Source organism: Synchiropus splendidus, chromosome 8, assembly GCF_027744825.2.
Source record: "Synchiropus splendidus isolate RoL2022-P1 chromosome 8, RoL_Sspl_1.0, whole genome shotgun sequence".
NCBI lineage: Eukaryota > Metazoa > Chordata > Actinopteri > Syngnathiformes > Callionymidae > Synchiropus > Synchiropus splendidus.
In genome coordinates, this window is record NC_071341.1 from 7,233,577 (window position 1) to 7,255,584 (window position 22,008).

General features: G+C 42.9%; 1 protein-coding gene across 1 annotated transcript in view; it reads left to right on the forward strand.

Moving 5' to 3' along the window:
• The window catches only part of LOC128763783 (gap junction delta-2 protein), a 34,189-nt gene extending 15,516 nt beyond the window's left edge, over positions 1-18,673 (forward strand). Inside the window, exon 2 of the mRNA XM_053872952.1 lies at positions 11,564-18,673. Coding sequence (XP_053728927.1) covers positions 11,564-12,413 — 850 coding nt within the window. The 3' untranslated portion in view covers positions 12,414-18,673. The remainder of the gene's footprint in view (positions 1-11,563) is intronic.
• The last annotated feature ends 3,335 nt before the right edge of the window (positions 18,674-22,008 follow it).

Here is a 22,008-nt window from a genome sequence, read left to right on the forward strand (position 1 = left end):
CATATTTTAGAAGTCATTTAATGTGCTATAAACTATATCTATTTCTGAACATTTTACAACAGGTGATATTCATCACTTCCAATACCTGATTTAAATAGACAATCTTGAAATAAAAAGTACACAAAAGTAGTTTAAGTATATAGTTTTGGCATATAATGGCATGGCATTTGGCATTTTGAGGATCTTTTCCTTGTTTTACATTACTGAGGGAGCAAATGTTAAATGCAATACTATTCTCCATCCTGCCGTCAAAGCTTGATGGACTAGTATAATGTATCTATTGATGGGGAAGGAAGGGAAGAAAAAGTAGGGATATCAACAAGAATAACTATGTGATGATTTTAAATATCCACAAAATAAGCTAAAATTGGTATTTGAGTGTATATGACTTTATTTATGTATATTATACGTACGTCTAAATCATTAAATAATCATGGCATTTAAACATGATACAGTGGCACTTTACATAAGATTTCTCACAAATAGAAAGGAGGGGAAATTGTGTCCTCCAAAAAACAAGACATTGAATTCATTTTGATGTGGTATTGAATAGAGAAGAAATGTGAAGTAAAATCTTTCGCTTTCTGTCAGGAACATTTCTACATGATCAGTTTTATAGATTTTTTCTGATCTCACGAGGGCCACATAAATGCAGTGAACTGGCTGCACGTGGACCCCAGGCCCCACTTTATAGAGTGAACCTGATCTGAGATCCGGATTATAAGTGTGAAATATTGCATATAAGGGCAGCATACATGCATCTACTTATGACCTTATTTCAATTATGCTACTCAGTAGCAGAGTAATTCACTCGAAACCCCAATCCACAGAGGCATTTGAAGAAAATGGTGCAAGTCATTTATAACCAAGAGCTTCAGGAATAAAAGTCTCATCGTACAAGTGCATAAAGAGAGCTTGTCTGGTCCTCACAAGCTTGGGCGAGCTTCCTTCCTTGGTCACCCCAGTCACGAATGAGGTGTACCCCGACTGCTGTTGATTTCACCCCCATCAGCCAACTTTTATTCTTAGGACTTTTCGACGATCCTCCTTCACACTCACATGCTTTGTCTCCTTCAGTATTGCTATCCATTAGTGTGTGTCAACAGAGATGAGCGCCTCATGATAAATATTACAGAGATGTACTTGCAACTCTTTTTTGCATATATTACAGCTGTCAAGGGAATTTATCTGTATTAAATGTAAAAACATCACATGCCTTTGCTCATGGCCTCGCACACCGCATTCACATGTAAACTTGTTTTTACCTGTAAATACATAAGTATTTAGACCAAGTTATTTCAGTCGTCGCTTTTATTCCATGTTGCTTGAGTTAGATTTGTACGAATTTATTCACATAGTCTTGATTTAACATCCTCCTCTTTTTGAAATGGAGCGCCTCCGCCACTGAAGCCCTCCAGTGAGTGGAGGAAGGATCAAATGTTGTTTGTGTGTGGAGCGTTCGGGATGTTCCCTCTGCTGCTTGTGTGTCATGGAGGCTCCCTGCATGTGCCAAAGCGGATGATTTGGGCAGGAGATTGGCACGGGTGCTCCGTGGTGGGTGGAGAGCTGGCATGAATCTTCCTAACTCGGGATTGTTCAAAACCCGCAGATTTAATCTGGATTACGGCCATCGTTTCCCTCTCTCTCTCTCTCACGTTCACTCGCTGTCTCTGTGTCTCCCTACGTTGACCCTCCTCCACAACAAACTCACTCACTCTCTTTCACTCCCGCTATTGAGCCACTTTGAATTATCACTGCGAAAAGATTTAAGAATCTATTTTTAATGTCTCAGAATCTATTTTAGACTGAACACCTAATCTGTTGCCTAGGCAACAGCAGCAGTTATAGTCGCCATGGAGACCCCGTGCACAGAGTAATTGCACAGGTAAAATTCATTCATGTCTGAAAATACAAGCAACTTGATAGTCGTGAGTCTGGAGAGGAAGCTGCCTACTTTTCATTTTTTTTGCAATTGTTAAGTAAACGTTTGTGTGCAAGGTGAAACTAAAGACACGGCTGAGCGAAAGGCGTTGAAATGTATTGTTGTCAGTGCTTCCATTTAGCTGCTCACTCCCGGGATGATTGAAGGAGACAATACTGAGAGGTGCTGAGTCATTATCTGCAAATGTGTAAAGCTGAACGCTGCAGATCAAAGTGGCTTATTTATAACTTTTCTCAAAATGTCTTCCATATATTGTAAATAATAAAAGCTTTGGGGTGGAATATATACTGCTAGTTGTATTTCCTTCTACAGGTTTTTCAGATTGAAATATCTTGCATTGCCTTAAGTTTTTAGTGGGCGCGGTTTACGTTGCTTGTAGTAGTGAGCAGATGAAGCTTCATGAAACAGAGGTCAGGAGGTGGCGCTATCTGTTTAGATATGATGTGAGCTTTCATTGAAATGGTGCTTGAAATCCAAAGAGTTTAGAGCATAGAGCGGCATCTAAAGGGCTATGAAGTTGAGGACACTGTTTCATGAAGCCTCACAGCCCATCACTAGTAGGTGCAGACAACTTTTGTGCAGGCGGTGTGGTGCTACATGTGATGGGAGTCTGCGTCTTAAAGACATCTTTGGTCAGATGCACAAACCAAAATAAAATCCAAAGGCAGATGCCTCATGAAAGTGGGTTCAAGAGTTGCAGGCTGAAAGGCGCAAATAAACTTTGACATTGTTTTGTTCTCCATCCCCACAAGATCAACTTCAAACTAGCCTCATGTGAAGCAGTGAGAACTCTGACTCTGTTTCTGACTGTGAGCTGTCATTCCAGACCAGACTACAAAGATCAGATCAAAGCATTTACAATTTTGGGATGAGAGTAGCTTGGCTCTCAGACAGAGCTAATGCTAAGAGAATGATTAAATGTACTTCCCTGGTCTTCAGAGCGGACGGAACCAGCCGTGGCTACGTCAGATGCAATCGGCTTTGTGATGCTTCGCGACAGCTGGGAGAGCCTGTGCGTGCGTCTCTGTGTCTCTGGTTAAATATGAATGGAGAGGTGTCTTGATCCTGGATCTGTGGCGCACATTATCTAAGCGTTGCACAGTAATGAGCGGTGCGGACGCCCCATGCAGGTCAGAGAAACGTGCAGCTGTCTGCCACTCAGTGGGACAGCCTCTCAAACCCAGGGGATTGTACGTGATTGTTTGTTGGCTTAGAGCAGGGTGACCCGACTTGAACCAGCAGCTATTGATAAACCCTGGCAAACGGGATACGCAGACAGGGCCAGACAGTAGTTTCTGACAGGTGACTGTCCATGAGTGATGTGGCAGGGTTAGATCTTCCACAGCTGCGACTCTGTCGGTGTCAGAGATGTGGCACCACTGCTGTGTCTGCGGTAGAGAGCCAGTATAAGATGCAGCATACTCATGATTTGTTCGCACAATCCGAAAAATGTTGATCTCAACTGAGGCGGAACATTGGTAAATATTTTACACAAGAACTGTGAGAAGCTGAAGACAGAACACAAGCAAGCCTTGCAAAAGAAATGAAGCGAGAGCGTGAAAAAGGTGGGGAAGGCTGGAGGCACATGGAGGGGGAAAACAGCAGAGCAAAGCTTGGAAGGGGCGATATGGATGAATGTGTAAGGTGACATGACATTTAGATCAGAGGCTCAAATGCAGTTTGACGTGGGAGAGACCAAATGAATACTTGTCTTACAGTTTGGGTAGATGCCCAAAAGCCAGCAGTTTAATATCATGTCAAAATAATGTTTTTTTGAACTTTAAATATTGCGCCGAGGAAAGGAGGCAGACATTTTCCACCCCTCCTCACCGCCTTATCTCCAAAGCTATCCAGTCGTGTAATTTGGTTTGTCTCAGTCGGATAATTTGCCGTTTCACTGAGCTATTCTCCAGGCTTTTTTCATGAACCCGCAGCCCAACTGGTGCGACAAAATTGCTCAACTTTTCAGCAGAAACGTGCTGTTCTCCAGTTGTCTGAACACTTCTCTCTTTCCCGACACTTTCTCGCTCTCCCTCCTTTCTGCCCCTTGCCTGTTGCCGTGGTAACTAGCGGAGGAGAAGTTGAGTGTAGGGGAGATTAAGAGTGAGATAGGAGGGGGATGTTGGGATCCGTTTTCTGGTTAAAGAACCTCGGCTGCTCCTCCTCAGTCAGTTTTATCAACATCACTGCATCTTTTAATATTCTCTAAAGCTTCTCATCGACCTGTCGCTGATCTTTCACTCTTTCTGTTGCCTTTTTTCTCCACATCTATATCCCTTTCTTTCGTGCTCCAAACTTCCATTCTCAAATCTACCAGACCTCTGATATGAATGCAATGGTCATGTGACACAGCCGTAATCTCTAATGCAATTCATCCTCTTGTTGTAAACAGCATTTATCAAAACAGCCTGAAGAATCCGCGATAATATCAGGAGCTCCGCGCCCTGCATGGCATTTCAATTTCCTGGGGAGGTTGAATAATGTAGATGGAGCACATGCATGCTGCCACACATGAACACCCATGCATGTGAACTGGTGGAGGGAGCGTCTTCCTCTCAGACTCTAGTCACTCTTCTCCATGCTTAATATTTGGCAGCGTTTTAATGGCATTAAAGTTGACTAACACCCCCTCACTGTGAGATATCAACCGGCAGACAATGAAGACGAGGCAGAGACGGAGGCGGCAGGTCAGAGACGCACAATTTCAGGGAGAGAAGAGGCGTGTTTGAGACGTGTTGGCATAATGTTTTGGTTTAATCACCGCAATCTGTGCGCGAGCACAGGCAACATATTAGTCAAAGAGGAACAACAAACAGTGTCTGCTGGGAACAGGGTGTGAGATTCGGAAATGTGGCAGCCAGAGATAGCTTCAGCACATGGTGCAGGGGTGTTGCTTCTCTTTAGACTATTCTGTAACGTTGCATTGTTCCCTGAAGAATGAGTCAGGGCTCTGGGGTTTATGAGCGTGCAGTCTTCTAAGTAAGCTGATTAAAAGGAGCTGCTTCAGTCATCGGACTGTGCATCTGAAATGGTAGCAGAAGAGTCTAGCCCTGCTCCTTACATGCGTGCCCAAACATCTGGTCTAAATCATTACGCTTTTGGAAACGTAACGGACCTGCTAGCTCCTTCAGGAAAAGTACATTTTTCATGTTGATCAGTCATAGATTATTGTGGTACGGAGTGCTTTATGGAGACGGAATAAATGATTATATGTATAAAAATGACAGTCGTGGAGAACTGCCCACCACCAACAAAAGCTGGTGGATGGTTGAGGATGTCTACCAAAACAGAGCTGAATATTAGTGAACCCAGATTTACGTGTTTAGATTAAATAAGTTAGCACCAGCTAAGTTATTAGAATTCCCCACGTGATATGCATGACATCAGTCCATTGAATAGGTGTTTTCATGCTACATATAACACATTCGTACTGGCCAGAAGGCTCCTACCGTGGCCCCAATTGGTGCCCCCATGACACCCAAAAAGATACGAGTAAATGTTTTCTCCATTTAAATAACATTTTGGACAACAAAAAAATTGTGATCACGGGCCTCCATACCAAACTACGTGGCACAGTAGGAGCCTGCTGGTTGTTTCCATATTGGCTTAACTCAAAACTGTTATTAGAATCTAAAATTAGATTACAGTACATCCGTGTCTTAAAATAAAGTATTAGTTGTGAGACCACTGTTTTCATCGATGCGCCTTGTACCAAATATTATGATACAAATATAGTCTTTTTTTTTTTAGATCATTTTTCTGTTCACTATTGAACTAGCCTCACATATTTTTTTTTTCTATTCCCCGCCATGTTGACATCGAAACTGCCAAAAAACAAGAGCATTGAATGGATGAAACAATTGAAGATGGTTGAGGACCGAAAGCCAAAACTTTTTGTCTCCATATTACCATGTTGTCTCCTCACTGCTGGTTGGAAACACTCAAGAGACTGAAGCAGAATCTCTTCTCTGACGGTGACTGACCATGAGTCTCACCTGAGTGACTGGTACAATAGCAAACATGGTTATCATCAACTCAGCAATTGTTGTTGGCATCACCAAAGTCAAAACATTTAGCTTGGATTCAGCCAAGCAGGTTCATACATAACTATGAAAAGCATAACCTCCTGTTTTATACAGTAGATTTTCAAATCATATAAAACTGTTTTTGGCTGGTTTCAGATCCAACACTTCAGTCCAAAATGAACAGAAAACAGAATGCAAAAATACAGACACAGTGATTCAGCATCAGCTCTGCGTCTGACCCAAACCACAGTGACTCTGACTGTGACTTACGTTTAGCCTTAAGCCTGTCAAGACAGGGATCGTCATTATCTGACAAAAATCCAGCTGTCGTGGTGACAAATGGAGCGTAACTCTTGGATTTAGCGAGTGTAAATTTGATAGAATGGAGGATCTTGAACCAAAGACTAAAGACACAATCAGGGATTACTGTTACAGAAGAGACAGAGGCGTCGGCCAGGAGGTCAGGGATCACGAGCCTTTGGCCTGAAAGAAAAATTTGAAGATGGAAACTTCCAAGAATAAACAAGAGTGGTTGTGATGCTTTCTTACGGCATCAACACACCACCAAACACAAACTCTCCGATGCAGGAATCCTGCCTTGGCCCGGCCGCAGATTACAGCGGTGGGTTTGCGTGTGGAGGATATTATATAATTCATTCTGTACGATGAGCTTTGCATTGCTGGTCTTCCCCTCCTCTGTCTCTGACACTCTGTGCCTGCACTGGCAGGTTTCGCTTTTAATTTTCAGAACAAGATATCCGAGATTTTTTAGGCACTAAATAATCTTTTCATCCCAGTCTGGAACTTATTCATGTTAAACAGCAATTTGATGCGGGTTGTTTTTAAACGTCTGCCTCATCACACAGCTGAAATATTTGCGCGCCACATGAGCTGATGGTGGAGGCAGTGCTCTCTATCATTGTAAATACTCTGCTCACTAAGCTCCTTAATGGAATCACTACAAGGGCAAAAGCATTTTCATTTTTTTTCTTCTATTATTTATTTTTTTTCCGAGCCTCACGTTTCACCCAGGTGGTCAGGCTCTTCTGCTTTTCATTTCCGAGGTCATCTGTGTTGACCCGCTGATTTCAGTCAGCGATACATGGGAAGCACATGCCGGCAGACTCGAGAGAGGATTAACGGTGCCCTTCGACTCCACATCTGTGCCACACAATGGCAGTACTGCCATGCGATTGGTAGATAACCCCAGTGCATGGCAACAAATGCCATCTAAAGATCAGCTAACTTCATTTCAGGTGACGTAGGGATCCCCCGAAGCAACAGGACCAAAATAAATCTCATTTTGGTTTGGACCCCATAGCACCTTCTTGAGACATTTCAAACATCACAAGTGTTTCTAATCAATCCAGAGAGTCAAAAATGAACCACCATCGCCCACAAAAACGGAAATAGTAAGAGCTAAAGCGCGGAGGCCAAACAGCCTGGCGAGACAACAGATGAAAATTTAGAAGATTAAAAGATTTAGGAAGTGCAAGAGGAGCAAACTACAAGCTAGGAGAGTCCCTTTAATCACAATTTGGATTGAAGGGAGGGACGTCTGAGGTCATTTCAGCTTTTTCGGAGGCACAGGGCACAAGCCACACTTATTGCAGCCATGAATGGTGCAAGCAAAGCCCCTTACTTCTTCCAACAGAAAAGTAATGAAACAAATGAGCACATATGAGGAAAAAAAAAAGATAAAATACAACCTATTTAGCTATAAATTTGCGGGGACAAAAAAAATCTAAAAAAGATAAAAAGCAAAAAATATGTATTAATGAAATATAATAATATAAATGTAAAAAATGAATATGTGAGGGAGAAGTAATTATTTACAGGTCATGTTTGAAAATAAATATCACAACACAAGCTGCAACGTGTCAAAACACAAAATCATTGCGTCTCCGAATTTCCTTCAACTCATGAAGGGGCTGACTAAATACAGGCAGAGGGTCGTCTGTGGCCCCCGAGCCACACTTGACCCGAGCATGATCTGACAACCTGCCAATGGCCTTTTTCATTTTGAGTAAAACTGCAGTCATGTGACTCGGTTTCTAATAACAAAGGTCAACTCAGGATTCAGTGCTTCAAAAGGTCAAGAGGGATATCTGCAGCGCAGTTGCGAGGGTTCGAGTAAAAGGTATTGATGCGTTCAGCTCCAGCCTCAGTTATAGAGATTCCAGAGGAGTGACTAAGAGGACAAACACAGCTGTGCTTTGGGTTTATTTTTGTCCCCATTAGATCGTATGTTGTGCGCAGTGACCTTTTTTCAATTACCTATAGTTTATGTGCTCCTTGACAAAGCCCTTTTCATATTCCACAATCTATTGACTGGGCCGCACATGAAAGCCATAAATCCATGATAAATGTAATGAGGTCGGCCCCTGTTGGGCTCCCGTAATGGCTCGGACCCTCGGGTTCAGCAAAAGCAATGAGGGCAATTAATCAGCCCGTTATTTATGAGATTATCATTGAATAAGATGACAGTGATGAGTGAAGGGTTGATCTGATGAAGCACCGGGTTTGATCTCCGGATCTGAGCGTACGTGAAGACAGCGACAGTCAGCTGTTGGTGACGCCATGTTCATGTCTGCCTGTTGTCTTGGAACGTGTTCCATAAATACCACTGAGACAGTCACACAGACCGCGAAATGAAGGCGCTTTCTATTTAGGGTGCTGACAGGGTGTCTGATCTGAAATATAAATGAGAGATGAAAGGAACAACGGAACGTCTGGAGACACACACACACACAAAAAAAAAGATAGAAAACGAGCTCTGGAATACAGTCTTTATCTCACTATTGAGTGTCTCTGTTCCGTGCAATAAATTCCACTTATAATTCAATTATTTTTGTTTTTTATTAATTAATTAATTAATTTTTTATTTTTATTTTGACAAGGTCATGCAAGCAAAAGCTTCTGTAGATCTTCTGTAAATATACTTTCAGTGTGATACAGTTTCTGTTCCCTTCAGGATTACATATAGGTCATTTGTATTCTTGCCTCTTCTTACATCACCTAAATTTGTCCCAGTGGTTACATAGATAATTCACATATTGCAAATATTGAATTCCCTCTCATATCTTTTCATGATGTCCATCTCAGCTTTCGCATGAAAAGTGTATGTAGGTGGCAGTTCGGCCATCTATTTACAAACAGGTGACCATTCGAGTGTGAGTCAGTGACCACAAATGTTAAGGCTGAAGATTGATGATGTTTAAAGCTGACAAGTGGACACCCTCTGATTCCGCCTCCTCTCTCTAGGTGGTTTGCCCATATTAGATTTAGGTTTGTTGAATCTGCTAATGCTTTATTTCCAAAATGTTTTTTTTTTTAAACTTCCTGAACATTTCAATTCGAAACCATTCACTTTGTGGATGAAGTGAGAGGTTTAAACCCCAATATGAGTTCAAACTAACTACAGTATGGTGGTGGTCATTGCCTTTTAGCGTACCACGAAAGTACCACGCCCTGCTGCATTGACTCAGACACCACCATGACCTGTGATCCTGATGCACAATAGCATCTTGGTCTTAGCAAGTCTGACCACCAAAAGAAACACCAGCGCACAGACAATTGTAAATATTGTAAATATAAATGTTTTGGAAAAGAAGACCACCGACAGAATAAAAAAAATGTTTGTTTTGAATAAAGAACCCTGCATATATCCGACTCCAAAGTGACCATCACCCCGGCAAACACAGCTTCAGTGCCGAGCACCCTGGTCTGTTTATGTTGGTTGATAATTAGAAAGCGATGATGCGTGGTGTGCTTTAGGTTGTTTTGGGAAACGTGCAGGAATACATCACAGACCCGTCTCCTTATGTGTGAGCAGAGGTTGCCATGTGAACTTGCGCTAATGATGCAGGAGGAAGACTAAAATTAGGCAGGATGTGTCATCACTTTGTACCTGTGGAGAACAAAACACACTCACCGACTGTTTCTCCTGCAAACATTGAATGAGCTCCCACACCACTCAGACTGGTATTAACTGAGGTGTTGCTGTGGTGCGCAGTATCGGGAGGAACAGTGGCTACACACTGACACTGTCTCCTTTCCATCATTAGTCCAATGTTTTCTTTCTTTTTCTTCCTCTGTGACTTCTCTTTCTCTCCTCCTGACTTCTCCTTCTGATTAAGGGGTGAAAGCACATCACAAAGCCCCCTGCTGAAATTTCAACTTCAGCTCCCTCCCCGAAGGCTTGACCTCAATTCTTGCTTGTTTTCATGCATTTTACGCCGTTATTCCTGCGTTTATCAAATCCCTCATTGTTGTTGTTGTTGCCGTGGTCCAGTCGCACTAGTAAGTGCTGCGTATCTTTGAGCACATAAACAGGCGCTAAGCTCCTAAATATTGAAGGTAACTTGAAGGACATAATAAAACTTGTGATCAGACTGAATATACTCGATATATCATTTATACTGCAAAAAAGGACAAAAGCGTTGGTAACTATTCCTGTTCTGCTACACCGACACACGCATGCATTATATTAGCAGGACCAGTCTGTGTGCTCTATTGTAGCAGTAGGAACAGCAAATTCCTGTGATAGAGGGGTGTTATATTGGGGCTGCACTTTAGTTGTTAACTGTATTAGTCAATACAAGGAAATAGAGTGGGGCAAGGCCTGTTATTTGGGCACACTATGACAGCGTAAACGCGTAAATTGCCTGTCCGTAGTTTTACAGTCACCTATCTAATAGACTTGATAGGATCTTTTTTAGGTAGCAACTTTCAGAAGAACTACATGTGCTGTTTTATTCAAATGTCACATCAATAAAATCCGAGTCAAATAGAACTGTGGCTTGCTGACCTGTCACAGGTGCCCACTAAAGGGCCCTATCCTGGCTTCTATAAGAGTATTGGACCCATATTGTTTCAACTCATTGTCACTCAAATAACTATTTTCAAGTAGACTTTGAAGTCTTCTCTCAACCACTTCCACTGCTTTGTCTGAAATATTATTGTATCTATTGGCACAGCTGCCTTTCTTTCGCATTAATCCGATCCAATAGCGCATCATGTCTCAAACTGCGGGGTGCAAAGACTGCCTTGGGATGTGAGCCACCCTCCGTTCCCCTTATTATCCAGACAAGTTTTGTTGTAGTTGTGACGGTTCATGACTGGAAATAGTGACAATTATCTCGCGGGATGCAGGCTGGAAGCAGTGTATCATACATAGAGAGGCGCTGGCAGTGGATATAAATACAGTTTTAACAGCTGTTATCAGGGTTCTCAAAAGATGGCACCCCTGGAGGCACGACTGTGTGCTGTGACAAGGCACGACAGCTCTCACGAGTGGAAAGTTGGATGGAAGGAAGGCATTGATGACTTTGTTTACTTTATTTATCACAGTATAAATGTGCTGCCCTTATGTGTGTTGACGCAGCCGTCAAAGAGGCGACACTGCCACGCACTCTTAAAACTAAGAGCACAAGATACACACACACTGATGATCATATTTGGAGAAAAGATGGAAAATAATGAGACAATTCTTAAGAAATGATAAATTTTTTCACCTTTCATGTATTCACTTCCTCTTGTTATGTCCAATTTCAGAAATGAACTCAGAGTATCTGTATCTTTTTCTCTCTCATAGAATCCTACTGACAGTGGTGGTGATCTTCCGCATCCTGATCGTGGCCATTGTTGGAGAGACCGTGTACGAGGATGAACAGACCATGTTCATCTGCAACACCCTCCAGCCAGGCTGCAACCAGGCCTGCTACGACAAAGCCTTTCCCATCTCCCACATCCGCTATTGGGTCTTCCAGATCATTCTGGTGTGCACACCCAGCCTCTGCTTCATCACCTACTCCGTCCACCAGTCTGCCAAGCAAAGGGATCGGCGCTACTCCTTCCTCTATCCCATAATGGAGAGGGACTACGGTGGCAGAGATGGTACACGGAAACTTCGTAACATCAACGGGATTCTAGTGCAGCATGGTGGCGATGGTGGTGGAGGGAAGGAAGAACCGGATTGTCTTGAGGTGAAGGAGATCCCCAATGCCCCGCGAGGACTCACCCACGGAAAGAGCTCGAAGGTTCGCCGACAAGAAGGAATCTCACGCTTCTACATCATCCAGGTGGTGTTCAGGAACGCACTAGAGATCGGCTTTCTGGCCGGTCAGTATTTCCTTTATGGCTTTAGCGTGCCTGGAATTTTCGAGTGTGATCGGTATCCGTGTCTGAAAGAAGTCGAGTGCTACGTGTCCCGCCCCACCGAAAAAACTGTTTTCCTGGTCTTCATGTTTGCGGTAAGCGGCATCTGCGTGGTGCTTAACCTGGCGGAGCTCAACCATCTGGGCTGGCGTAAGATCAAAGCCGCCATCAGGGGTGTCCAGGCCCGCCGGAAGTCCATTTGCGAGATCAGAAAGAAAGACATGGCACATCTGTCTCAGCCGCCCAACCTGGGACGCACCCAGTCCAGCGAATCAGCCTACGTCTGATGAGGAAGAAGAGCGCGGCTGCGGAGCAGGGAAGGGGGGTGGGGGGGGGGGGGTGAAAGTTTAAGAATGAATCCATTATGATTTTCATTTCACGAAGACGGTGATGAGGTCGACCCAAATGACCTCTTCTGCGGGAAGATGCAATGAACCAGAATGTACTACGACCTAACCTCCAACTCAGTGCAATGAGTCGAACAGGGAGAAGGTGAAAAAGATATTGGAGGACAAAAAGTTCTGTTCAGAGAACAGATATTCTTACAGCCATTTTTTTCTTCTTTTTTTACTTTTGTCTTTTCTTTTTTTTGTACTAATTAGCATCTCTGTTACCCCTCATTCGTTTTTAATGAGAGGAATTAATCCTTAAGGGAAGAGAAGAACTCGGGTTAAAAAAGGGAAGGAGGAGGAGGAGCAGCAGACTGCAGGACACTGTTTTGTGTTCCCCAACAATACAGTGTGACGATGGCAGGGTTTAATGAATCCCATGGTGCTTTTCTCTCTGGACTCTGTTACCCCCGAGAAACAAGGAGAACAGGACTTGAGTGAACAGGGGAAGCCATAGTGTCATTAAAAGAGAAACGGAAACACTGTCAAAGTCGCTACAGACTTTAGAGAACGAAGCAAGTTTGGGAGGGCAAGAGAGGGAGTCATCACGCTGCGGGATAACAAGGGAGGAGAGAGGGAACTTTCCTCTTCACTTCCTTGCCTCAGTGGCAGCTGGAGGTCGTCCCAAGCCAAGCGACGAGCCAGGAGCTGCCTCTGCTCAGTGTCAGCATCTCCCCTGTGAGAACATCTTCCAAACCAGGACCCGGAGAAGAAAAAAAAAAAGACTGATGTTTTGTCTCTTGGCAAAATAGGATTTCAACACAACCAGTTCCATACATATTTTTTTCTCCTCTCTGTTCCCTGGATGGCAGCTATATCAAGATAGCGGTGGAGATCTCCGGATGACAGCAATGACCCTCGTACTCTTCTTCTATGTGAGAGGAACTCATGAACAAATGGACTGTCAGCACAAACCGTTCCAGCACTGAAGGATCCTCTAAGAGAAGGAAAAGAAAAATTGAAATGAAGGCTGAAAAAAGATCACTTTATTACACCTTTAAACAAATTTTATAAATTAATAATTTTTTTTTTCTTTTGGGAGATGATGGTGCCATCCATTGGATATTGAATTTTTATTTTCAAAAAAAGGACAGAGTATAGGATGATAATATAAATTATCAAAGAAAAATATATAAAAATATTTATTTCTCCTGGGTGGGTTGGTTTAAAAAAATGTTGCTGTTTGTTTTTTTCAAGTGTATGAATTGTCTGTCTTTTCTATTTTTTTTTTTTTTTTGTTGGTGTTGAAGAACTTTACACTTGATCAATGTCATGTACAGGGAGGAATGAGAGACTGTGAAACTGTGCAACTGATCTTTGAGGGGGAAAAAAAGAATGGAAATGTGTCGCTTGCATGCAACTCCACAGAGTTTTGCGGAGAGAGCCTTGGTTTGCATCTTCAGTGTCAGCTGCACAGTTTCAGGCATTTAAGGCCTACGAGCCATTTGAAAAAGGCATGTTTACTCGTCGCGACGTTTTCTCGAAAGATCAAGCTGCGCTACCGATGAGCGGAAACTCTCGAGGGACACTTGCGTTTATGAATCTCAGTTGGTTTTTATTTCCTTTTCCTGACTGGATTTCGGCATGCATGCAATGTTGACGAAGCTAAGAATGACATGAAAGAAAAAGTGTTGCACCTTGATCGATGCGGACCAGTTGGAGAGTGGCAGACTGAAGGAATTCCTTTTGGGATGAAGGCTGCACACACACATGCAGATTGTGTTTGGTCACCACGGTGAAGAATGAAACCAGATATAGGGAGAGTTCAGCGGGCGACATAAGATTCCCTTGTGCTGCCGACTGCACTCTCCTGGCGAGGCTGAGGCCTGCTGGCCTTGCTGCGAGGGAGGTAGATGGAGGACATGATGGATCAGGGCAAACTCTGCAGCTTATCATCCACCAGAACTAAGTGTTACTCTGAAAAAGAATTGCCTTATCTAGCTCGTGTAGCAACAAAGTTCCACTGCCATATTGGGGTGATGCAACTTAAAACACCTCCAACGCACACACCCCTCTGTCTCACAGCACTCAAGTGTTAGACATTATCCACATAAAAGTGGCTTTTAAGGTAATGCATTACAATGGAGTCACCTGAACATCATTTACATGCCCCAATGGAATGTAACTGGTGCTTGTTTGTTTTGGCACGTCTTTGTGTGTGTGTGTGTGTGTCATTGTTTAGCTATACTTGTGGGGACAAACTCTTGGCAACGCATCTACTTGAGGAGACATTATGCATTTGTGGAGACCTTTAGGCCTCAATTTCAGGATTACAAGTTCAAAATAACTACAGCATTATAACAGAATTTAAGTTTGGTTGGTTCAGAGTCCTGGTTAAGGTGAGCCATCTGTTTTGGATGGTTAGGTTTAGCATGGGAGGCCAGGGAAAGCATTATGGCAATGGAATGTCCCTGCAAAACATAAAAACATAGACTGTGTGTGTGTGTATATCTGCCTCTTGCAATGCTTACAGTAGATCCCAAAACTGTCTTTCGTCACCATTATTTTATGTCTCAAAGTGGATTACTGTAGATTATATTGGTGCGCTACAGATTTTAGTAACTTGAACATCGGTTTGATTCGGCAATTATGGATATGTATGGATAGGTCCGTGTTGTGCTGTAACCTGCCTTATTGCGTGTGTACAGTGACCACATTTCCATAATGCCTTTGGATTAATCCAACCACTTTAAGCGCAATTATTAAGCAAGTGTGCTGCAGCAGATGATTTGGCAGTCAGTGCTGGTATGTTCCGAGGACAAGTTCACGAGAGATTGCCATGGTTCTCCTTGTATGGAAGGCCTTTTTCTCTGGATGGAAGTGGCAGAGATCTCTCCCCACTGAAAGGCTTTCATCTATTATACCTATGTAAACATAGCCACCGTAGCCGTGTTAAACAGCACGCTTAGCTTGTTGCTGTGGGTCTTTAAATCACTGCAACAACTGACGCACTGCCCCCCCCTCTAAACCCCCCCGGCCAACACACTCTGTTCTCCATAGACCCGTGCTGTCATAATCTCTGTGATTTGTACAGGTGATTATCCCAGATTTAGACTCCGGGCTCGGGATGTCTCTGAGTGGGCACAGTGCGGTCCACTGTATACAGTAGGGAAGACACGAAACCAAGCACACCAGAATAGCTAAAAATAGAGGCCGCGTCTTGGTTTTTCCTCAGTGACTGGGCGCTTCCAGAGTGACATCATGGCTGATTCTTTTTTACCTGTGTATTTAGTTTATGCGTTAGCTGTTTCTGCATTCCTGTTTGTAAATAGTTGGTCATGTGATGTATTTTAAAAAGCATTTCCCAGTTTATGTCTGGTCGTTATGTCTGGTTTCATTCGGAAGCACACACACACGCTGGATGAGGAGGGCATTGGTCCCAAATCTCCACTTTTCTACGTCACAGGTTTAAAAGATGCAGCCCTTAACTACTATTCCTCCAAAGTTCGCCAGCCACTTCCAACAGTCCACTACTCTCCACAGTCTACGTTTCTATTTGTCAATGTGAACTTAATTATGCAATTTCTTTTTTTCTCATTTGCTTACCTTTCTGACTCGTGAATTCATTTTGTTGTCTGTTGCTCTTTTTGTGCAGTGACATATCAAAAAAAAAGAAAGATTTTTTTTTTCTATGTAAAGGATCAAAACGTTTTTTAATGTAAAAAGCAAGGGTAGCGTGTCGAAGTGTAAGACTTGCAGAAAAATGTTTTATTGCCTCCCTTGCCAAAGTGATATGCAAAATTGAATTCTTTTTTTTTTTAACTGCATGTGTAATGGATAGAATAAGCATGTTTCTATGTTTTCTTCAACCGAAACTTTTGTAGTCCGAACTTCAAAGCGTCTTGATGCCAAGTGTGTATATAGACTCTACAAGCCCGGGCCGGATAGTTGTGTCCAACTCAGCGATGCTCAAGCTACCTAGTGATCCTTTAGCGGTTTAAACTCCCACAAGATTTTGAAAACCTTTGATACAGTTGTTCTTCTACAGAATTAAATTTGAAAAAAGAAAGTTTTGCACATGAATTTAAACCTTTAAACGGAGCAAGCCAGTAGTGAAGACACATTAGTGAGACTCAAACACAGGGTAGCCTTCACAGGGATTTAATCATGGCACAGGGAGACGTCAGAACATTCCACGGTTTCCGTGCAGCACACTACAATTTATACGCTTAAAGACTAAAATGCAACTCAATTCTCAGTGAAAGCGATTTTTAAACACAGTACAGTAACAGCATCCTCAGGAAAGAAAATTCCAACAATCTTTTGTAGAAACACTGCTGTTTGCCAACTGAGCACATGGGAAACCTTTTGTAGAAAACTCTGGAAACCTTCCATCTGAACTTTCTACTGTGAAGCCTGGACGAATAAGGACTCAGATAGTCACCTTTTTGGTGCTGCTGAGGTGGGATTCTTTACCAAAAACAGTCTGAAACATTCCCTTCCGTTCCAGCTTCCTACTGCCCGAGATCCGCTCAAGTCATGTAGCATAGCAGGCGTCCTTTAAAACCAGACTGTTAACAGAAACGTCTGCAAACGACACCATGAAATCACAACGTCAAGTAGCCATCAGTGTAGCTCCTCAGGAATGCAGCAAGAAGACCCGGTGTCACATAACCTCGCCAAGTTTCTCTCAGTAACACCGCCATGAGCCAATCTTGATCGGTTAGCTTCGGAAAAATCCCCTCACACATCCAAGGGCTCGCCACGTAATTGACAAAAAGAAGCCATAATATATTTAAACTTGAGTTGTGCAGACACGTGTAGGTCAATGCACTTAATTCGATTAAATCAAGGCACATGACAATGCTATTACTGAGGTGTCCCTCCCGCCCCTGCCTGCCCCTTCCCTTCTGTCAGGTTTGAGTGATGCCAGGAAACACTCCCCCCCCACCCCCTCAGTCATGGAGATATCAATCATCCGATCAAGATGACCGGGAGAACACCATCAGCAGGCTTGTGAGATTGTTGTCATTTCTTCTCAAATAAAGAGTGCAGCCTCAGGTCGGAACCATTGCAACATATTTGTAACAATCTTTAGTTTAGCTTGTAGCTAATCTGTGACAACATGACACGACATGCCGTGACATTTGGGCCACGTGAAGGAGATGATTTTGAAGCTAGAAACTAGCATGTGAATTCTGTACTCTTCCCACTCAACCTCCACCTTTGCAGCGCACTTGTGTGGTTTGGGTTATTCTACCATCACTTAGTTGATGGTGCTTCACCTTCAAATGTCTAGTTTTGAGACGCTCTTAAAGGTTCCCTAGCTTTATGAATTTGGTAGTGTGGGTTGGGAGGCATTTTTATGGTTCCATTAGAGAAGTTGTTCTCAGAAATTAGCCATCAGATTGTCGTCTTCTAAAGCACCGCCACTAAATTAATCTGTGTGCAATTATCGGTCCATTGCTTTAGAGCTCAAGTGTCATTTCAATGACAGCTTCAATAAAAATAAAATATTTTTAAAATTTCCCTCAGCACATATCCATTTTTACTCTCAACCACAAGCTCATTTTTCACTCCACCCACTTCAGACTTAGAGATTAACAACTGATTTCTCATGATGAAATAAAACTCAGTCAATGTAGATTTACATTCTATCGTGACACAAATAATTTAACAATATTTTCCTGCTAGATGCACAGCCCAGTGAGTGCTCTTTTTTTGTGAAATCACCGGTTATGCACTCCAGACTAGTCAACTTTTCAAGGGAAGAATCACCCAAACCATCCAAAAGTGGCTGGGCATTTATAGTGTTAATGTTCTACTCCGCTATCAGAACTACAAACTTGTGTACCACCAATTGAGTTCTGAGGAATTGCGATTCCAGATATTACACTCTTGAATTCAATAGGATTCCGGGCAATGTTTACCCTGTCGACTTGTGTTCAACCAGCCTTGTCGTGTCGACTTCCATCCGTCTACACGGGGTGGCGCTTCAGCTATGGTAGCAGTTTGTTCTTTTTCACCAAAGCGTCTGCAGTTTTCTGTCACGGTTGTATCAACATGGAGACACACACGACAACAAAAGACACGCTTTACGTTCCTCAGACGAACTCTGCTGTCGCCGACTTACACGGCAGACCGTACGGACCTCTGCTGAAGGTTCACTGTATATTTCTGACTGGTGTACTGTATGTAAAGACTGAATAAAACCTTGAATGTTACATGACGCCTGGAGTGTTGACATGCAGCTGATTTATGACCTGTGAGTGGATGTCTCCATGTGTGGTTTTGCTGGAGGATGCTTGGGTGTGTGTCGGCAGATAACCACATGTGTGGGATGGATGGGATTTATCGGAGAAAATATAGCATTTGGAGGTTTACTGGGAGAAGAACGAAAAATGGCGGAGGTCCAAACAAACGCTGGTTTATATTTGGATGAGATATATTTGTGTCGGGTGGGGGAGGGGGTGTTGGAACAGCTGGAAACGACAGAATATACAGTTCAAAACCGAAACAGGTGGGACGGGACATCCTCTGAGATCACCTCTGCTACACCATGTGTTTTAGTGGTACAGCCCCCAGTGTGCGAGAGTGTGACTCCAACCTGCATTCACCCGCCACACCAAGGTCACATGGTGGCCGCGCTGGACTGGGATTGAAGGCTTGTTGCCACGGTGATAAGCCAGCCGGTAATATCTCTAAAGCACAGGCAGGATTAATCTGCTGACAGATGGCCGGCTGCTCGGTGTCACTTCCTGAAAACACACACACTCACATATACATGGGATGCATAGTGTCCATCACCATGCTCACCATCGTCATTGTCCTCTCTATCCTTTAATATGTACCATCACCTTCATTTCCCGTCACACGCAAAGATATAGGCACGCACACATCTGCCCAGTCTGTCCTCATCATCCTCATCCTCGCCTATTAATAGCCCTATCCCATCGGCTGCATCAGCTATAGCGTCGCCATCATTACTGGAGCAGCCTTCGACGTCGTCCTCTTCCTCGTTCACCTCTTGGCTCCGTCATTATCATCCATTACTGCCACTGTCACCTTAACTCCTCTGCCATTCACTTTAACCTCCTTCATCCACGTGGATCAATACCTCGGTCAGTTGCTCTCACCTCCAATGCTTTGACCCTGTTTTATGGAAAATTTCAGACTTACGCACTTTTGCTTATGTAATATGCGGCATATTGCATGAAAACACGAGTCAATTTAACGCTGTGTTCCAGGAACCCAGCATCGCCTCCTCCTTTTAGCAGGGCCCAACTGCGAAATATTGCTTTTGAAAGAATGAAAATCAAAAATGCACATTCTAATAGTTTGGTTATGCAAAGTTGAGCTATTCCCTCTCCACCAGTTATATCCAAACAAATCAGCTATTTTTAAATGGTCATTTGCGTCGAAGCAGGCGTTAAGATAGGATTTTGAAACAGAGCGTTCGTAGACCCGCCAATGTTAACATTTCTATTTAGAAAAAGTGCACTTTCAACAGCAGTTTCTTTTGTAGACAATTGTTTTAAAGTTCGGAACTTAGCTGTTTTTCTCCTCATCAGCGCTGGACATCCCATCAAGACTTTTTTGTTAAATCAAGAAGAAGCAGACCACGTTCGCAACAGGACACTTTAATCGTTGATTCCAAGTTCAACAAAACAAAATCAGCGTTACAGTTTCTCGCTCTCCACACTGAAAATAAATACATACATCAAGTGGGGAATTTTTTTTTTTTTTAATAAACGTTTACTATGCGTAAAAATATGGAAATATCTATACTAAACAATTCAACAAATACAAGAAGACAGGATTATACAAGATGAGACAATACATAAAAGTTAAGTGCAAGATGGCAACGAGTACAAAACGTGGTCACTCTCCTCGTCAATAAAGTTAACAAAATAAAGGGAAGAGGGAGGGGACAGCCACAGTTTATAGCCAAAACACACAAAGAAGAAATAAATAGGAGGAGTAACACACAATACACAACCATGAAACCAGGCATAAGTAAACAATAAAAATTAAAAAAAAGTATTTTGTGTAAATACATGACACCTGTTACACAAGATTTCGCCAGCAAACAATGATGGACAACGCACGACTGCAAGACGGTTGAGAATCATATTCAGTGAAATTACTGGGTAGAAACAGCCTTTTCATGGACACCACTACGATGACTCTAGGAGTATGGCATTATTTGTTACATATTGATACATTACGCTTTCTATTGGCTCACTTGTTCCTTCTGCTGCAGCATATGCTGATGCTGTCGGCAGCATAAAAAATAGAGGGGTTGGGGTAAGGATTCAGACATGGAGAGCCAACAAGTGGATGTCACATATGAACACAAAAGATACTGTAGAAACTACAGATGGATTTATGAGGCTTCATGAAACAGTCTCCTCATTTTCAGCACCCTTTTGGTGGCAGTGTCTGCTCTAAATCTTTCAACAACCACTTCAATGATATCTCCCATTTCTAAACTGAGAGAGCCACCTACTGAGCTCTGAAAATTAGACGCTGTTTCATGAAGCCTCATCAGCCAAATAATCAAAGCAAAGCGACGACAAAAGCTCGATCATCTCCCTACCACCTATCCATGTATGCAAAAGATTAAGATGCCAGAGTTCTTGACAGTGGCTCCCCTTCATCAGAAATCTGAAAAGCTTGTCAGTGAGGATTCCACCGACTAGGAAAGTGCTTCGGTGGTGCAAATGTACCAATATGATTGAGTCAACATAGAAAATAAATTCAGGCCAAAATAAACATTCATGTGAGTTTTCTCAAACAAGACCGCCGGTATTTCTGGCTCTGTTTGTGACCGATAAGACAAAGGTGAGATTGCTGTTCTGGCCGTGGCAGCTGGTGTGGGTCTAGTTCACTTGAACTCATCTTCAGGTGGAGAAAAAAAAGAAAGATAGAGCCAGAAGGCAAAGCTCTCTATTTCTCAAGTATCTCAAGTCTTGGTCTTGGCTTATGAGTGGAATAGCAAGAAAATGGCTGGAAGCTGCTCAAATAGCTTTTCTTTTCGACGTCAGGCATCTGAAATAGTTGGCAATAGTGAGGGGTTTTGGAGGCTGTAAGGTCAAAAGTGGAACCGGGGGGCGAGGGAAGATCACGTCTTCCCTTCAGCCTGCGCTAATGTGGTCACAGAGAGGGGTTCATGTAACTGCAGTCACCTCAAGGATGCAATGGATGGCAGCTGAATATATGAATGAAAAATGCAAATATCCATTCAGTCTAAGGTGAAATATCCATTTAGGTTTTAAGAGATTTTATTGAAAAAGCAGCCATAAACACAGTTGACATGTGAGCTAGCCTACAAGACTGAAGTGTTTTTGCCTTATTAAAGCAGTGACCACCACTGAGATCTGCTCCCACACTTCTCTCCTTTGTGTTGGTCTGAAAATCAATACAGCACTGAATTTCCAGACGATTTTATCAACTTCATTTTATATTCTGCCTCTTCAAAGTGTTTGCTGAAGCTGAAGAATATCAAAGAGACAATCCCATCTTTGGTGTCGATCTGAACCTAAGACATTTA